At 43.4% G+C, this 15,834-nt stretch overlaps 1 protein-coding gene across 8 annotated transcripts in view; it reads right to left on the bottom strand.

Moving 5' to 3' along the window:
• Positions 1 to 15,834, bottom strand: part of DAB2IP (DAB2 interacting protein) — a 202,076-nt gene that overhangs the window by 152,350 nt on the left and 33,892 nt on the right. For 2 of the 8 annotated variants that reach the window (XR_001412131.1, XM_014942894.1), the window contains exon 1: positions 7,527 to 7,735. The exons of 2 other annotated variants lie outside the window; for them this stretch is intronic. Coding sequence is in view for 4 of the 6 variants with exons in the window: in XM_014942894.1 (XP_014798380.1) it covers positions 7,527 to 7,647 (121 nt within the window). In the remaining 2 variants the exon portion in view is untranslated. Of the gene's footprint in view, positions 1 to 7,526; positions 7,738 to 8,535; positions 8,641 to 15,834 lie in introns of those variants that run through there. 4 more of the 8 variants (XM_014942899.1, XM_014942896.1, XM_014942901.1 and 1 more) reach the window with 3 other exon arrangements.

Below are 15,834 nucleotides of genomic sequence, written 5' to 3'. Positions count from 1 at the left end.
CCAGAAATTGTATCCTGGTAATCGCCCGAAATTCAGCTGGTCCTAGAAGTAAAGTTATGTAAATGAACACCAAATGTTCTCACTTTAAATACGCCAGCCGGATCAAAATTTCTCTCATCTAAGGGTATAAAGGTAATAACTGTTAACCTCTGACTGCTAAAAATGTAAACGGAAAATATCTTTCATTTAAAACTTGCTCGTTTGGTTACCATGGACACTGCTTAATCATGAAGGATGACTATTACTTGTTCCTATAGTAACCAAGAAGCTTAAGAAGCATCCTGTAATTTAACTCCAGATGCCAAATTTTACAACAGTCCACCTATTACCACATTTGGATACTTCAGAACAAGCCCAGGCTTGATCTCTGACTCTACAAGAAATTCACTGATGCAGAAGTGCTGTAGGAAATCAAAAATGTGAGCACATAACGTACAAAAGAAACTTGCACTTCAAATAAATTGGTTTCTTCAAAAAGAAACATTAAGTGCTCAGCATCTGAGGATTCCTTTTGCAGTGTAAATGTTAATGAAGCAAAACTTTGGCTGTCTTTATTCTTGCCAATGTTTCTCCAAGTCTATACAATCGCAGGGCATGTTTTTCCTCAAAGTGGATGCTTCAATGCTCAACTTAAAATGAACTTCTGCAGTAATGCTGAGTAGCCAGGATTCATAACGGAACCGCCAAGACCCCCAGCTCTCAAGAACGAACCCGCAATAACAACACGTGTCCCTCATTCAAGCAAGAAGCCATGGACAGGACAAACCTTCCCAACTCAGGCAACCAATGTTGGTTCTAGACAACCTTTTAGAGTATTTCTGCTCATTAAAAAAAATCATTAAAAAAGGATAACACATGCCCAGCGTTACTCATCACCATAAAGCTCTGCCTTCAGCATCACCAAAGACGCTTTAGTCAGCAGCTTTGTCTCCTGTGGGTTTGGGGAGATGAAGCTTCCACAAATGTCCTATGGCTGACACCATTTCTTCATCCTCACCAGTTCTATATTGGGAGTGAATTCACAGTTTTCAAAAAGCCATCGGTTTTCACATCCACCAATTTCCAAAGGGGCCTGAGGAAACTTCGTTTAAAAGCCTGACCCCAAGGCTGCATACACCAATGCAATGAGTCAGGAAGTTCTGGGGTTTGTGGACCTTTCTAAATACACATCAACACAAACACACAGGCAATTAATATCTAAATGTGAAATATTCTCTGCAGTGTTTAAAGGGAAAGCAAACTACCCTCAGCCAGTGCCTGAGTTAAAAAACACAAACCTGATAATTCCAAATATGGAGAGTGACCCAGCTCCTTCCCTGGCTCCATTGAGAGCAGAGTAAATTAAAGGATTATAGAGTGCCTTCAGTGCAATAACTTAAGGGATTAGTGGCACACTAGAAGACCTTCAAGGGAAATACAGGTTTAAAAGCTTTAAAAGGCAGCTCTGTGTCTAAATTGTTTGGACTGCCACAGCTGTAAGGAGACAAACTTACTCTAATACATAAGAGATCATGAAAACTCTACTGAAACCCCTCTAAGCATGTTCTTGGAAGCAATTCCTTTTTGGAGCCCGACCAGGGTTTTTAACCTCTTTCTCATTTATTACCTATGCCTTTTAGATAAAGACTCACTCTGCATTACATGGGAGCAGCTCTGTTACTTGGTTCCTTTCAGAGTAACCAGCCCCTCTCAGCAACACCGTTAGGGGAAAGAGACGTTATTGCCAGAAGGAAAGGACTCAAATAGAGATGAAGCAAAAGATGCGCAAAAAGAGACAAGAGTCAACCTTCAACTTGCCTGAAAGTTGCTGGTACAATTTCCAAATTTCTGTCACAGCATTAAATGAGCTGTTCCTTGGATAGAAATTTCCCGAGTAACTCTTAAGCAGTATTGACAATTCTCACTATTTTATCAAGATTTTTGCTGTATTTAGTTACCTCTTACAGATGCAGCTGCTGGGACCATGGGACGTCCAGGCAGTGCTCAGGGCACTACTGCCACCGTGCTCCTGCTGAAGGGTTTATCTAACCTTTGCCTCCACAGATAAGAAACTCACTCTAGATGTTTATTAAATGGCTACTTAGAATTCTACATCCATTCTTTTCATATCAAAACAATTTAAGAATTCCTCCATCATGCACTACTTCTCAAGTTATCAAATTTAGTATAGATTTTTATTAGGCAATTAAGCATTGAACAAATACGGCAAAGTCTCAGCTGGAGCTCTAGCACTAAAGATAGCACGGCTGCTGGTGAATAGTTCTTACAAAACACACAGCTTAAAAAATGCCACATATCTTTTCTATGGGCATCTGTCAGCCACAGTGTTAAAATTTCAATGAAAAACTGCAAGACTTCTGTGGTAAAATAGAAAATGCCATGAAACAGACGTGAAAAAACAAAGCGAGGTCATTAAAAACTGTGAAGCAGGAAGGTTTCCTTTTCCTGACATTTAAAAGACACCACCCTTGGAAAAAAAACCCTTATCGCTAATGTTTATTACTGGCCTCTTCACATGCCCACTCCCAGTCCTTAAATGAAAAAAAATTGCTTATGAAATATTTTTAAGAAAAATTACATGAATTCTAAGGGACCGGGTCTTGCCCCAGAGCCCAGATCCACCAGCCAGACTGACCAGTAATGCATTATTATATTCATCTTTCTTTCCAGACTTGACTTCCTACTGACCATACCTCATTCAGTATCAACCACTGGTCCAGAGAGATGTGCTGAAAAGGCAAAATCACTCATCTTGTCAAATGTTGTAGGATATGAGTCAGAGAACAACAGTAAAACCAGAACATTTTACTCAGGTTTCTGCCAATATAAATACAGACAACGCTTGCCTTTGCAAGGGTAACACTGTCTATTTCAAACTTCTACACGCCTATGCAGAATCAGTTTCTTCTAATAAAAAAAATCATATTCTTTGGTCATACAGTCTATTAAAAGCCGCTAAACATTTCTCAGAGAGATATGGTCTCTCTCCACAAATTTATCATGTAATGATGCAGATCCAATCCATAAGACCAGAACCAGAACCCAGTACCAGAGGCGAGTGAGGAGGAGGAGGAGGTTACAGTAACGTGTGCTCTTCACAGGCAGGGACACAAACAGGCTACAGGACCAAGTCCTGCAGAGGTGGAAAGGGAGAAGTTCCACCTGGAATTCCTTGCCGAGCACCACTTTTTGTTAACATGCTGCAAAATAGGTTTTCCAGCTAGGAGAGATTAGAGAGAAGTGTGAGAAATTTCATTTGGCTTTAAATCTAATAAAACCTCCTTTGTTGTTATGTCATTCTCTTACACGCTGGGACAATTTTCAAGTCTCTGCTTCCCTTGTCCCAAGCGAGTGCCTTAACCTCGATTGGCTATTTCGGTACAAGCTGATCTCTCATTTATCACTTAAAAGGTTTTGATTTCATCAAACAGAGAGAGAAAGACTAAATTCCAGCCGTTTTCAAGAGATGTGTATCTGAATAGCCTGCGCTGAGAAAAAAACCAGCCTGACCTTAGCCCCCAAGCTCTGGGTGTTTGGTGTGCTAAAATACTGAAGATCAGTCAGTTTTCTCTTCACAGCAGCCATCAAAGGAGAAGAAGAAGAAAGGCTGTTTAATAAAAATCCTTTTTGTAGAACACCTTGAAAAGCATTTGTTATAAACAGAACTTAGAGCAAGACATTTATGCCCAAGGAGCTGACAGAGGCAGAAGGATCAGGAACACTAAACCTTCAAGATCAGGAACTCCAAATGTTCTCAGATTCTTAGAGCTTTGAAGACAACTGATTGCCTACGGAGTTTTACAGGAGAAAAGGCCTGAAGCCAAAGCTGTATTTGGCTCAGAGATGAAACCGTGAATGGAGCACCCGGGAGTAATTTCTATGAGCAAACTGAATTTTGAGAACACTTGTCACTGAACCCTGTTCCTTCATTCTACCCGTAATTAAGCAGAAGCAGAGGTACCATGAAGAAAGCCAAACACCAGAGCACAGAAGCAGGCAGAAGCAGGTGGTGCTTTTACGGAGAATTTTCTTTCTACCCTCTCTGCCTCCCAAGTACCTTCCACTGCAGGAGATGGATCACCTGGTAATAATCACAATTACTGCCATGATTCCTCATATCCTTACACACACCCCTGAGCGGAACAGATGGTCCGAGGAAGAGCTGGGGGCTCTGCAGGTAGTTTTTTTAACTAACTAATGTGTACCTGCAGCGTGTCCTGAATCCCTGTGAAAAAGCAGAGCCTGGGGATTTCAGACATTATCATCATTCTAACAAAGATTAAGAGCCGGGTGAAACCTGTCTTGCTCATCCACTGTCAACAATTTAAACAGGCTGGAGGCAGGATCACATACACCTCCTGATATCACACCTTGCTGCTCCGCTCTGATTTGCCCTCCCCATCAGCTTTACTGGTCTTCAACCATTCTAGCCCCGGACTTCTCAAAGGAACAGACTGACAAACATACTGAAACATGTGATGAATGCGTTAAAAGCACCAGAGAACTCTAGAATAGAGGAGACCATCACACAAACCATCAATTAAGCTGGCTGTCATTGCCAACAGCTGAGAGTCCCATGCATTTTTCTGCACACTACATCAGATTGTCTCCACCTGGAGTCCCACCAGAACACGATCCCCTACTTTCCTTAGATACGTGCATAGAAAATGCAAATCCTGTTCCCTTCACCCATCTAAAATGTGCTCTGGCAGAGCTTTCCTGAGCGAGTAGTTACCTCTGTCTTTGCACCTCAGGAAGCAAGACCAATTTCCCAAATGAGGTCTCAGCTCTACCAGCCACCACCTACGAGTGCGATGCAGCAGAACAGCCCACAACCCCAGCCCAGCTTTGGCTGTTGGTCCTCGGGCCACCTGTGCTCCACAGCAGGCAGTGCTCCTGCAGCAATGACCATCAGAAGGGCACATGGGGAGAGTGGGAAATGGCAGTGTATAAATAAATGCTTTCAAACACAACTTCTTCTTTATTCAAGGAGGCTGCCCGATATAAACTAGAGTGGGCTGAAAGAGGTTCTGTGACTCCGAGCAAAGGGGTTTTGGAAGAGGAGCCACGCTGGCAGGAGATGGCAGCACCTGCAGCTCATGGGTGCTCCAGCAGCAGGGATTTATCACCCAGGACTGATGCAGGACAAACAGGGAACGGTTCCAGATGGGGAGAGGGGGTTGTGTGGCAGCAGAGATCTCCTCCTCCCTGGTAAAAGTGTAACAACCGCCTCAACCTCAGCAAGTTCCTTCTCCAAAAGCATGCTGATAACCTGCTGAAGTGACACACCTTGGAGAAGCTCCGCTTCCAGGAGTCACTGCTCCTCCAGCCTGGGCCACAGGGTAACCTGGGCTCCGTGGGGATCTTGGCAAAAGGTCCAGAGACTGTAAAGAGCAAAATGTTGCCAAGAGGATGTCCGGGAAACACACATGTGGCAGAACGGACCATTGCCAATTCCTGTGAAGTGACTCCAATACTCATGTATTTATGGCAACCTCCCACTGAGGAGATCTGATCTCTGAGTGTCTCAGCTACAGACAGCAAATGGCACTGCAGAAATACAGCTGAGAAGGGGATCCTCAGCTCCTTCCTTCATCCAGACTTGTAGGCTTTGGAAATGAACATTACATCAAACCCAGAACATCTAGAACCTCATCCTGATTTCTGCATTCTCCATAGCTCCTGCACCCCTACAGTCTCCTGCTCCTGACCTTCCAGGGGGTCAAAACTCCCACTGAAAGGATTTCTTTTGCTGCATTCTAGCACTTCCCTTCACTCTGTGTGGACCAGGCACCACCAACCACTCCAGCCTGGCCCAGGTCCCGCTGCTGACCCACCCCATGGTCCTGCTGCACAACAGCACCAATGCACAACTTGCTGTCCGCATCTCTTCCACAAAAATCTTAAAAATTAGAAGAACATTCTCATCCACATTTGCAAACCCCTTCAAGATCTACAGATAAGAAGAGCTCAACTACTGCTGAGCTTTATGATCCTCCCAGCAGGAGGAATCCTAGAGACAAAGTCTGACAAACACAAAATACTCAGGGAGAGATCAACAGTAAAAAGATTTCAGTTGGTTCAAATCCAATTCCTTACAAACATTAGGGTTGATTTCCATTTCCATCAAATCTGCCTGTATATTCCTTGTGTTCCTGACAAATTACGCTGTTAAGTTCATACTGGGTTACCTAAATGAAATCACACATTTCGCTTGTCCCACTAACTGAAATGACAGTGAAATATTTTGGGTTTGAACAGTATACAAATAAAGGGGGAAAGGGAACTGTTACATACTTGGGAGTTTACAAACACTCTTCCCTGACAGGCAAAACAACAACAACAACAACACAACCATGGAAAGAAAAACACTGTTTGCTTAAAGGAAAAGATGAAGCTCCGGGACTGGTTTAGCTTCCTATTGTTTTCTCAGTAATGATTCAAAATCCTGAAAAAAAGTACTGTATGCCAGGAAGAGAAGAAAAAGGACACTGCACTGAGCCAGAGTTCACAATCTGCTTCGTAAATCTGAATTAACTCCAGTGAGACAAGGACAAGCCTGGATTTGCAAACACCTGATGCAGTGTTGCAGTTCTGCTTCTTATTATGGCTTTTTACTCACACAATAACAACAAAAAAATTATTTTTAATTAATGACTTTGATTAAGCTCAAGACATTATAAATATGAGCAGATTGTCACACTAGAGGCCAAGCACAACCCTCTCCCCTCCTTTCCAAAGAGATAACTCCATAGCAAAATGACTCAAAGACTCCTGCTTCTTTGACTGCTGTAAAGAAAGGTATAAGCATCAATAAACATTTATTTCTCACTAGAAGAGAAAGCCAGAATAGCTTATTTTAAAAATGCAACTGGGTCAGCAGCTGCCTCAAGTAGAATAAATGGGCTGCATGAGTGAGTATGCCCTAAAGAAACATTACTCTGTGGACGTAACTCCTGCTGATGAGGACAAATAGGCCCTTTTAGAGCAGGATTTTTAAAAGCGCAAAGTGATTTGGGAATACAAGTCCCGTAGGTTTCTGCAGCGCCTCGAGAGCACAATCTTTAGGCTCTTTTGAAAATCCTACCCCTAAACTATACTCAGCTCTGTCATTTCAAAACCCCCGGTGATACTCAGCTGGCGAAAAACATGAAGTTCTAGCAATCCATCTTTGCATATAGATACCATCTCTTAATCAAGGATTTTCAAATCTCTATAATCATCAATTAGGCCTCCAAACATCTCAGTTAGCTAAAAAAAGGAGTCAATTTTACAAACTGAAAAAGACTGAACAGTGGAGAACTGAAAAGCCTGGGTTAGTTCCAGTTCCATGAGGTGGAGGAGAGAAGAGCACCCCAGCATCCAAGACCCTCCCCGCGGCACCGCACCGGCCACTGACCTGCTGCCCAGTGTCCCACGGGGACACACACACGTATTCCCACTGGTGACAACAAAGCCACCTGTAAGCAAGAGCACGGCTGCCTTGGCACTGTCAATTAAAGAGAACGGGTGGTGCAATTAATTACCCCTACTAAGCGGCCTGTTCCGGCTCCGGGATCTGCTTCGCTGTCTCTGAAGTCGTGACCTCCGGAGCAGTCGGTAGTAGTAAGACGGTCTCCCCGAACTTTTCCTGCTGTTCATTGACATTTTTGTATCTATTTTACACACACACACATGCAGGCACAGGTTCGCTCTCCCCTCTGGCAAAGCAGCACCAGTTCCAGCCTTTAATTAACCGGAGGCTGGTTCTTTGGAGTGGAAAGGGAGAAGGGGGGGGGGGGGGGGGGGGGGGGAATCTTTAATGTTGAGGTATCTTGAAATTACTAAGATAACGAGTAGGGTTAATCCTACCAAAAATCATTATTGTTGACATTAAGAAATATACCATTACTTTTAAAGAACAAACAGAAGGAAGAAACTTAACTAAATGCAATCCTAAGCAAAAAACTGCATGTAAGGACACAGTTGTATTTGCTTATAAATCACGTGACTGAAAGCTGTGTAAGAACAGAGTTGGCAAGTTTGCTATGAAATATGAAGATAATTAGTCTTACATGTTATCACTCATTTCTGCTGTCAAGGGGATGGGAGGCACAGAGAAGACATTGAGAGGAGCATGTAGAGAGAGGCAAATTTTTCCTTCAGACTCCATTAAAAAACAGGCCAGACATTTCTTAAGAATAACACTGGGTTTTTTGAAGTTTAAGGTTCAGAAATAACAAATATCAGAAGCAGTGCGATATTCCAATACCTGTTTCAGGCCCATCAGAATCAAGAAGGGCCAAATAAAATAACGTAGGAAAGGTGTGATGGAAAAGATGATTTTCAGCATTTGGAAGTGTTTTTGGGGAGGGGAGGGGGGGGGGGGGGGGGGGGGGGGGAGAGAGGAACTCTTCACTTTACACATTTAAAAAGAAAAACAACGAGAAGAAAACATAAAAAAAAAGAAAGAGGGAGGAAGAAAAAGCACGCGGCACCGGAGTGCATGTCTCAGCTGTGGGAGGACTCGCAGCGAGCAAGATAAACTGTACTAACAATTCCTGCCCCAAAAAAGATAAGCCGGCTGGAGTCGGAATAGGAAGCCAGGGTTGGCCTGGGCTCTGGAGCGGTGAAGAATAGGCTGGAAGAAATCCTGGACTGGATCCTCGCTGCCGGACAGCCACAGCCGAGCCAACGGCACTGCAAAAAACCCAACAGGTCGCCACCTTGGAAGGGCCGGTAGCCCCAGGGACCGGCCGGTCGCCCCCGGCCCCGGGCAGCGGAGCGGAGAGAGGAGAGATGGAGCTGCGGCGGGAGGGATCTACCGGAGAGCGGGGTGGGGAAGGGGATAATGATTTCCTGGCCATGGGACACATGTTAATAATCATCATGGAGCAAAAAGCCCCGGAAAATAAAGTGAAACTTGAGAGGGGAAAACTTTAATTAGAAGTTGAATGAACAGAGCTCCAGACTCCCCTGGAGGCCCATTTCCTTTCAACATTCAAACTGAGTTATAGCACATCCCACAAATTAGAGAAAGAGCCTATTTACCATTTGGGTTCTGATGGCAGTGAAGATTCCTGCCTCCGGCTCATATTGCTCAATAAAATTACATTTCAATGGGCAGAATTAACACTTTAGGCCATGGAGGAAAAGAAAAGAGAAGGAAAAAAAAAAGAATAGACCAACCAGATAAAAAATTTCAATTCACATTTACAGTTTAAGAAGGGCAGAAGTGAATTGTCCCAAATACTTCATTTCAGTTCTTTCCCTTCCCAGCACAAAAAACACTCTGAGGGAAGAGCGATAGACAACATCTCAGAAAAGCAGGATGGTGGCCAAGAACTTAACGCTCTGCCACTTCTTCTCACAAGTTGGCAGATAATAAAAAACCCTCATCCGAGCGGGATGAACTACAAAATGGCATTTACACAATCCTTCTCTGCATTGTGTCCCAGTTTTGTGATTTTTCCCAGACATTTTTGCAAATTTCTCTTTGCGGTGTCTTGCGAGGCTGCAGGACCAGACAGGGCTGGCTGGGGACGAGCTGCAGCCCCTGGTTAGCAGGAGCTTCTTTGGAAGTTTGAAAGTTCCCCAGATTATACTGTGTTGTACCCTCAATAACGAGAGGCTGAACCTATCAGACTTAATCCCTATATTCTCTACCACCAACCACCCACCTTAATTTCAGGATTTCATAAACTTGCGCAGTCGTGGAAAACATCAGGGTTCTACAAAATCTGTATTTTCTTATTTACACGAGTAGTAGAACCATGAGGTTTAGCAGCTGAGAAAGGCCCTTCCAGGAGGAAAAAAACAAGTCTCGATCTTCAGGGAAGTCCATGCCTGGTTTTGAGGCCGGACGGCAGGAATTCGGGCCAGCTCTCAGGCAGCAGGAATGGGCCAATCAAGGGGGCAATGACAAGTTCAGGTCAAGGAGGCAGATCCCAGCTGGACAGCAGAGGCTCTGGGGGGGGATGCTGCACAGGGACATTCCTCTGCTGCTCCCACCCCACACACCAGCCCTCCCCAAACCCCACAGCAGATCCCAGCAAAAAGGAAAAAGGCTTCAGTTCCTCCACATCTGCCCTCTTCGTCTTATCCAGAATTATATTCTTTTTTTTTCATATTTGAATTAAAATAGATTAAAAACCAAAGCAACAGAAAAATACAGGAACAACCAAAACCTTTTCCCAGGTGACCAGAGACCTGTCCTGTGCAGATGATTCAATTGTCAAACAGAGCTGAGAGCATCTAGAAAACGGTGATGGGAAAGTCTGAAAACACTGAGGTTTGGTTAAAGATTTGCTACAGACAAGAAGCCAAACATTCAGTTCCCTCTCTACATTTTTGTGTCCTAATAACTGAGTTCATAGCTCTTAAGAGAATCTTTTTACAATTATGCTTTTATCATTAGAAATGCCTTTAAAACAGCCTACCCAATTTATCTTTTCCTTTTGTCATTCTCAACGGCAAAAAAAAAAAAAAAAGGCACTGATGGAAATGAAAGTTTAAACAAAACCATTTTAAAAGCTCCCCCACATTCAGACAATCCGAAAGGGGAAGGTTCACATGGGTTGGTTTTGCTTAATTGGAGCCAGGTGACTCATCCTCAAACCACCTGGGATGGGGGGAGGCGGGGCTGGAGACCCCCAGCCTCTGCAGGCAGGTGGGAACCATCAGGAGATGCGGGAGTCACCCCACATTCACCCACATGCGCTTAAGCATCTGCTCCATGTTTAGGGATTTTTATTTTTAATCAACCTAGTACCTTCAGAAACGTTCGTACAGGTGACCAAAAACCAGGAGAAGTTAATGAGGGGCTATAAACTATCATGACAAGAGAAAGCGGCCTCGCTATAAAAGCATGAATGGCCAGGAGTTTTGCTCAGGTTCCGCCAGCTTGTCTCTGTCTCTCTCACTTCAACAATGTTTTTGAAGGCTTTAAGTTCCGATGCTACATAGCAGCAGGCAACGAAATGAATGACCCATCTGGGAGGGAATGTGACTGGTCTGGACCTTTCCAATTAATCCAGCACTGCTCTTTTTTTTTCCTTTTTTTTTCTTTTTGAAAGCCACATCCTGATACAAATGCTCTTTTGTGTATAGCAGGACCTGCCCCTCGCAAACTTTAGATATATGAAGTGCTCCGGAGGAAAGCTGACAACATTGAAATCTCTCTCTCTCGAATAACACACCGCAGCCTGGCTGTTCCCTCCAAAAAGCAGAAGGACGAGTTCAATCTCGGGCTCTGCTGAACCTCTCAATAAGAAGAGCAAATGGAGCCAAACATCAGCCGAGATTTTTGGGGTGTTAACTCATCTTCCCCAACACCGAACACAAACCTACTCCATGAAATTAAATACCCACCAAACCGTAACATCTCAGTAAAATATCCCCTTTGATACACTTCAGAGGAAAATCAGAGCGCCCAGAGCTGACCCGGCGTCCCCCATCACCTACTCCTGTCATCCTGCCATTCAGCCTTCATAAAACTGGATTTATTTCACTCCTTTACCCAAACTACCAGCAAGTGGATAAATTTTAAATTAGCACCACAACAAGTTGTGGGATGGAGAGCCACACAAACACGGCCTTGTTTGCTTTGCCATCAAAAGGCTGCCCGAGGCTCCGCTCAGCCCCACGGCAGCCTTCCCTCCCCGGGGCTCACACTTCCCTTTTTTATCGTTTGTTTATGGCTTTGTGCTGGGAAAATAACGACTGCACTTCAGAATGCACGTTCCCAAGGCAGCCCCTACCACTAAAACCTCTTGCTTTCCCAAAGGGCTTCGCAGGGAAACAATCATTCCTCTTAACTCCCTCTGATTTTATGGCAAGGAACCTGAATTCCTCATTCTGAAAGTGAAAGTTTCCATGCTCTCTCAGTAGGGCCCAAGAGCTCTATTTGTACAGGCACGAGGATACACTGATTTGTCCACACACATAATTAATGGCCTCTGAATTTAGGCTGCCTTCTGGAAGACGGCAGCTTTAGTAGTTTCATTTCAGATTCTCGTATTTTTTTCACAAAGAACTGAACTGAGGCTTTTGAAAGTCAAAACAAATGAAGAAGGAAAGGTTTTGCCTTGCCCAGCAGGGAGAGGAGTGCTGGGTATCAATCAGCTTCATTTCGAATTTGCGCTGGGTCAACGAACTGCAGACAGATCATTGAGAAGCTCCTAAAAATCAGATTGCAACCCAGCTTTCCCTACCCCAGGTAACTCCACCTCTGAAGAATGCTTATATTCCTTGCACAGTCTGAGGCAAAAGGAATAAGGGAATAATCTCAACAAAATATCAGCCTTTTAAAACATAGGAGTAAATACAATAGTGTTCCTGCCAGTGATCCCAGCCACTCTCAAGATGTGCCCGCTCGAATTTGCTTACAAGCTGCAGTCTTCAGTTCAGAATACACGAAGCTGGAAGATTTCCAGGCTTATTGCCCCAAGGCTACCAGGGACCCACAGGCTCATCCGCCGAGCCAGGGAGGAAGGGAATTTCCTTTGCATAAGGATAACTTCACTTTCAACTCAGCTGTACCCATACCAAAATCTTCAGTGCCATATTTGTTTGAAGACCTTAAAAGGGAAGTTTCATGCACACAATTAAAAATAAACTATTTTTTTTAAATATTTTAATGGCAAACAATGATTATTTTAGGACTACATACAAGCAAAACAGTTTCCTTACTGCTTAGGTGGATTGTAGCAGCTTTTTGATAGCTTGGCAACAAAGTAGTACGCAGATTTGGCTCCAAACTGGGAAATAAACATTTAAATTAAATTTAAGCATAGAATTCATTGTTCTCTGTTTATTGAATGGTGCCACAGCCACCAAGACACTGTAGAATACTCTTGCGGTCTGTATGGTGATGAAATCCAAATGTAAATGGAAAGCAGACATTACACATAATATAGATATTTAAAGATATTAATGAGTAGAAAAAGCAGTGCCATATAAAAAAGGCAAGAGGAAGAATGGGCGTCTGAATAATTTAATACTAAATGAGCGTTCAGGAAGTCTTATGGAAGTCAAATCAGGACGTGAATTCTTTCAGCATTAGTGTTCCCTACCTACAAATTATTACCATTGTTTACTGTCATTATCTTTATTATCTATTTGCTATGACGGTGCCCAGAGATGCGAAAAAAAGCTCAATGTCCCATTGTTTTGGGATCTGCACACACTGCCAGGTAAGAGATGAGTCCTTGTCCCCAGCACGTATGATCTCACTAAATGCACACACTATTGCACACACCGCAAGCAAATAATTACTGTGCCCAGTTCCTGAATGGAGAAGTGAAGCCCCGGGTGGTTTATACAAGTCATTTGGAAGGTGGGGGTAGAATTTGGTGTATACCCAACATCCCATAGTCCTTGCCCACAGAATTAATGGGACTTCTTCGCTCTCTCAAGACAATCCCCTCATGATGAAGTATTAAGCATAATAATCTCTTTTCTTTCTACAGTGTCTTTCATCCAACGGAGCACAGACGCTTTTGCAATTACTTGCTCAGCTTTTTAATGTGCTTAAAACATATAAACTTCCTCCTTGTCATCTGGGTTAAAAAAAAATGCAAAGGAAAGTGCCCAATATTAAGCAGGAAAGTCAGTTATTTGGCTTCTAATAAATAATGTAATCATTTTAAGAAGGTATCATCAATATATGTTTTTAAAATGTGAACAAAGAGACTTTGTAAATATCACACACAAAACAAGGAAGGAAGAGAAACAAAAATAGAGCCTCAGAATTCTACCTCTAATTCCCAAGAAATCTATCAACAAGCTGAGTTTTGGACCACACTTGATTTCTGCAGGCAGCAGGCAGCTTCTGGACAGGGGGAATTCAGTACGACGTCCCGGCGTGGAACAGGCAAAAGGGGAGGTTACAACCATGTTATCATCCTGCTGGAAGGACGAGCGGTGCTTTGTGAGAAACACGGGGCCATTCCCGTCGGAAGGGTTACAGGAACGCGGAGGAGGTCGGGGAGGCTGAGAACCCGAGCGGAGACGTTTCCTGAGCCCCACAAGGAACTCGGTGCTGCCAGGGAAGAGGGGAGAAGCACAGGGACTGACCTCAGAGCAGAACACGCTTCCTGACCGCTTCCCGGTAGAACAATAGAGCTAAAGAACATCAACTTTTTCAAATCAGCTTTCAACTGGCTGGGGGAGACCAAAATAAAGTCAGTTAACTTACTCTACTCAGATAACTCGGTTTATAACCCGGCTGGTAATGATGCTAATGAAATGTAGAGAGTCAAAATCTATCTTAAGATACGTGCTACGGTTTCCATAGACCTAATGAATAATCAAGCACATGCAGTCCAGCACAAATGGAAGAAGAAACTTTGACCAGAACGAAACATCCTGTGCCTCAGAACAGCCTGCTGCTTTCAACGACCCGGGAGAAAAACAACCACGAGTGTAAAATCTCCATTGTATAGCAAAAATTCCCATACCAAAAAGAAAAACCTTTTAAAAAACTCCACATCCAACAAAGGTCCTCATACATAAACGGGAACTGCACAACACTTCCTACCATCGTGCGTCTTCCATCAGTAGCTACTGGGAGGAAATATTTGTCTAAGCCTTATTATTCTTTACAAAAACCCTTATTACCAAAATAAAATGTTAACAATGATCCATTGAGTGATTAACGGAGTAACTCCAGCTCTGGGTTTCCAAAGATCTCCCGTTTCCTTCTCCAAGACAAAATTAAGGCCGTTCTCAGCGCTGACCCACCGGGCTCTCCGTGAGCTGGGCTTCCACCAGCCTCACTGTGTTCATTGAGCCTCTTTTACTCCTTCTCCCAGCAAACTTGAGCGAACACTGACATTTCCAGGGGTCACCCACTCAGCCAGACTAAACCAAACACGTTTCCTTTGAGCAGAAGGATCCCACCATTAGGAACTCCCTTGGCCGAGGGCCCTGGCGCAGGAGGAGCTGAGCCCGACACACCGGACGCGCCGGGGCCAGGATCACTCCAGACTCAAGAGATTTTTGTCAACGGGAGAACTAAGAGTTGTCTGGATTGCTCAGAGATGATTCACCACAGTCTTCTAATACAACCGTTCGGAAATCTTTTATTTACAATAATACACAATGATGGGAATTTTCCCCCAGATTTGTGCTAATATTATCCACAAGGCTGACCACACCGTAGTGCGGTGTGGTCATTTTTCTCCTCATGATTTTTTTTTTTTACTATTATGACTATCTTAAAAGTAGCCTTTTTGTTCAAATGAAATATTCAGAAAAATATGTTTTTTCATTATTTTTTTTCAGTTGGAAATAAAAGCACTTTTACATTAGTCCCTACCACTTTTTTAGTATACTAAAAATTGGGAAAATTGGCTTATTTACTGTGAAAAAATAAACTGGAAGGTATTCAAGACGCTGCAGATTTCTCATCGAAAACTTGAGGGGAAAAAATGAAATGTATTTACTAAAACATCACAGCATAGAAAAGTTGTTGTTTATTTTATTTTAAAGATAAAATGTTCTTATCTTGTGTTTTTTAACCACCTTTTAAACAGCTCATCTATCTTGCTTTCCAGAAGCACGTTGGCTCTGTGGGCCACCTTCTCTCCAATTTTGCACCATTGTGCAGGTGTGGAAGATTTCCTGTGAGTGACGAGGACTCAGTACGTGCTCAATGGGTAAGATTAAAAAGATGGTTGGAGGAGAACTGACTGAAAAGGCAATGTTTTCTAAGACAGCTTTGTGGAAGGCTCCCAGAGAGCTTACAGGTGGATGGTTCCACACTTCCCAGGGAACAAACCAACCACAGTTTGCGCCTTCTAAATTTGGTCATATATTCTTTCCGAAGACATCTATCCATCCTGACCAGATGCA

This window comes from Calidris pugnax, unplaced genomic scaffold (assembly GCF_001431845.1).
Source record: "Calidris pugnax isolate Ruff unplaced genomic scaffold, ASM143184v1 scaffold102, whole genome shotgun sequence".
NCBI classification, from domain to species: Eukaryota; Metazoa; Chordata; class Aves; order Charadriiformes; family Scolopacidae; genus Calidris; species Calidris pugnax.
The sequence above is the reverse complement of the archived record's forward strand: the minus strand, read 5'-3'. Positions and strand labels throughout refer to the sequence as shown.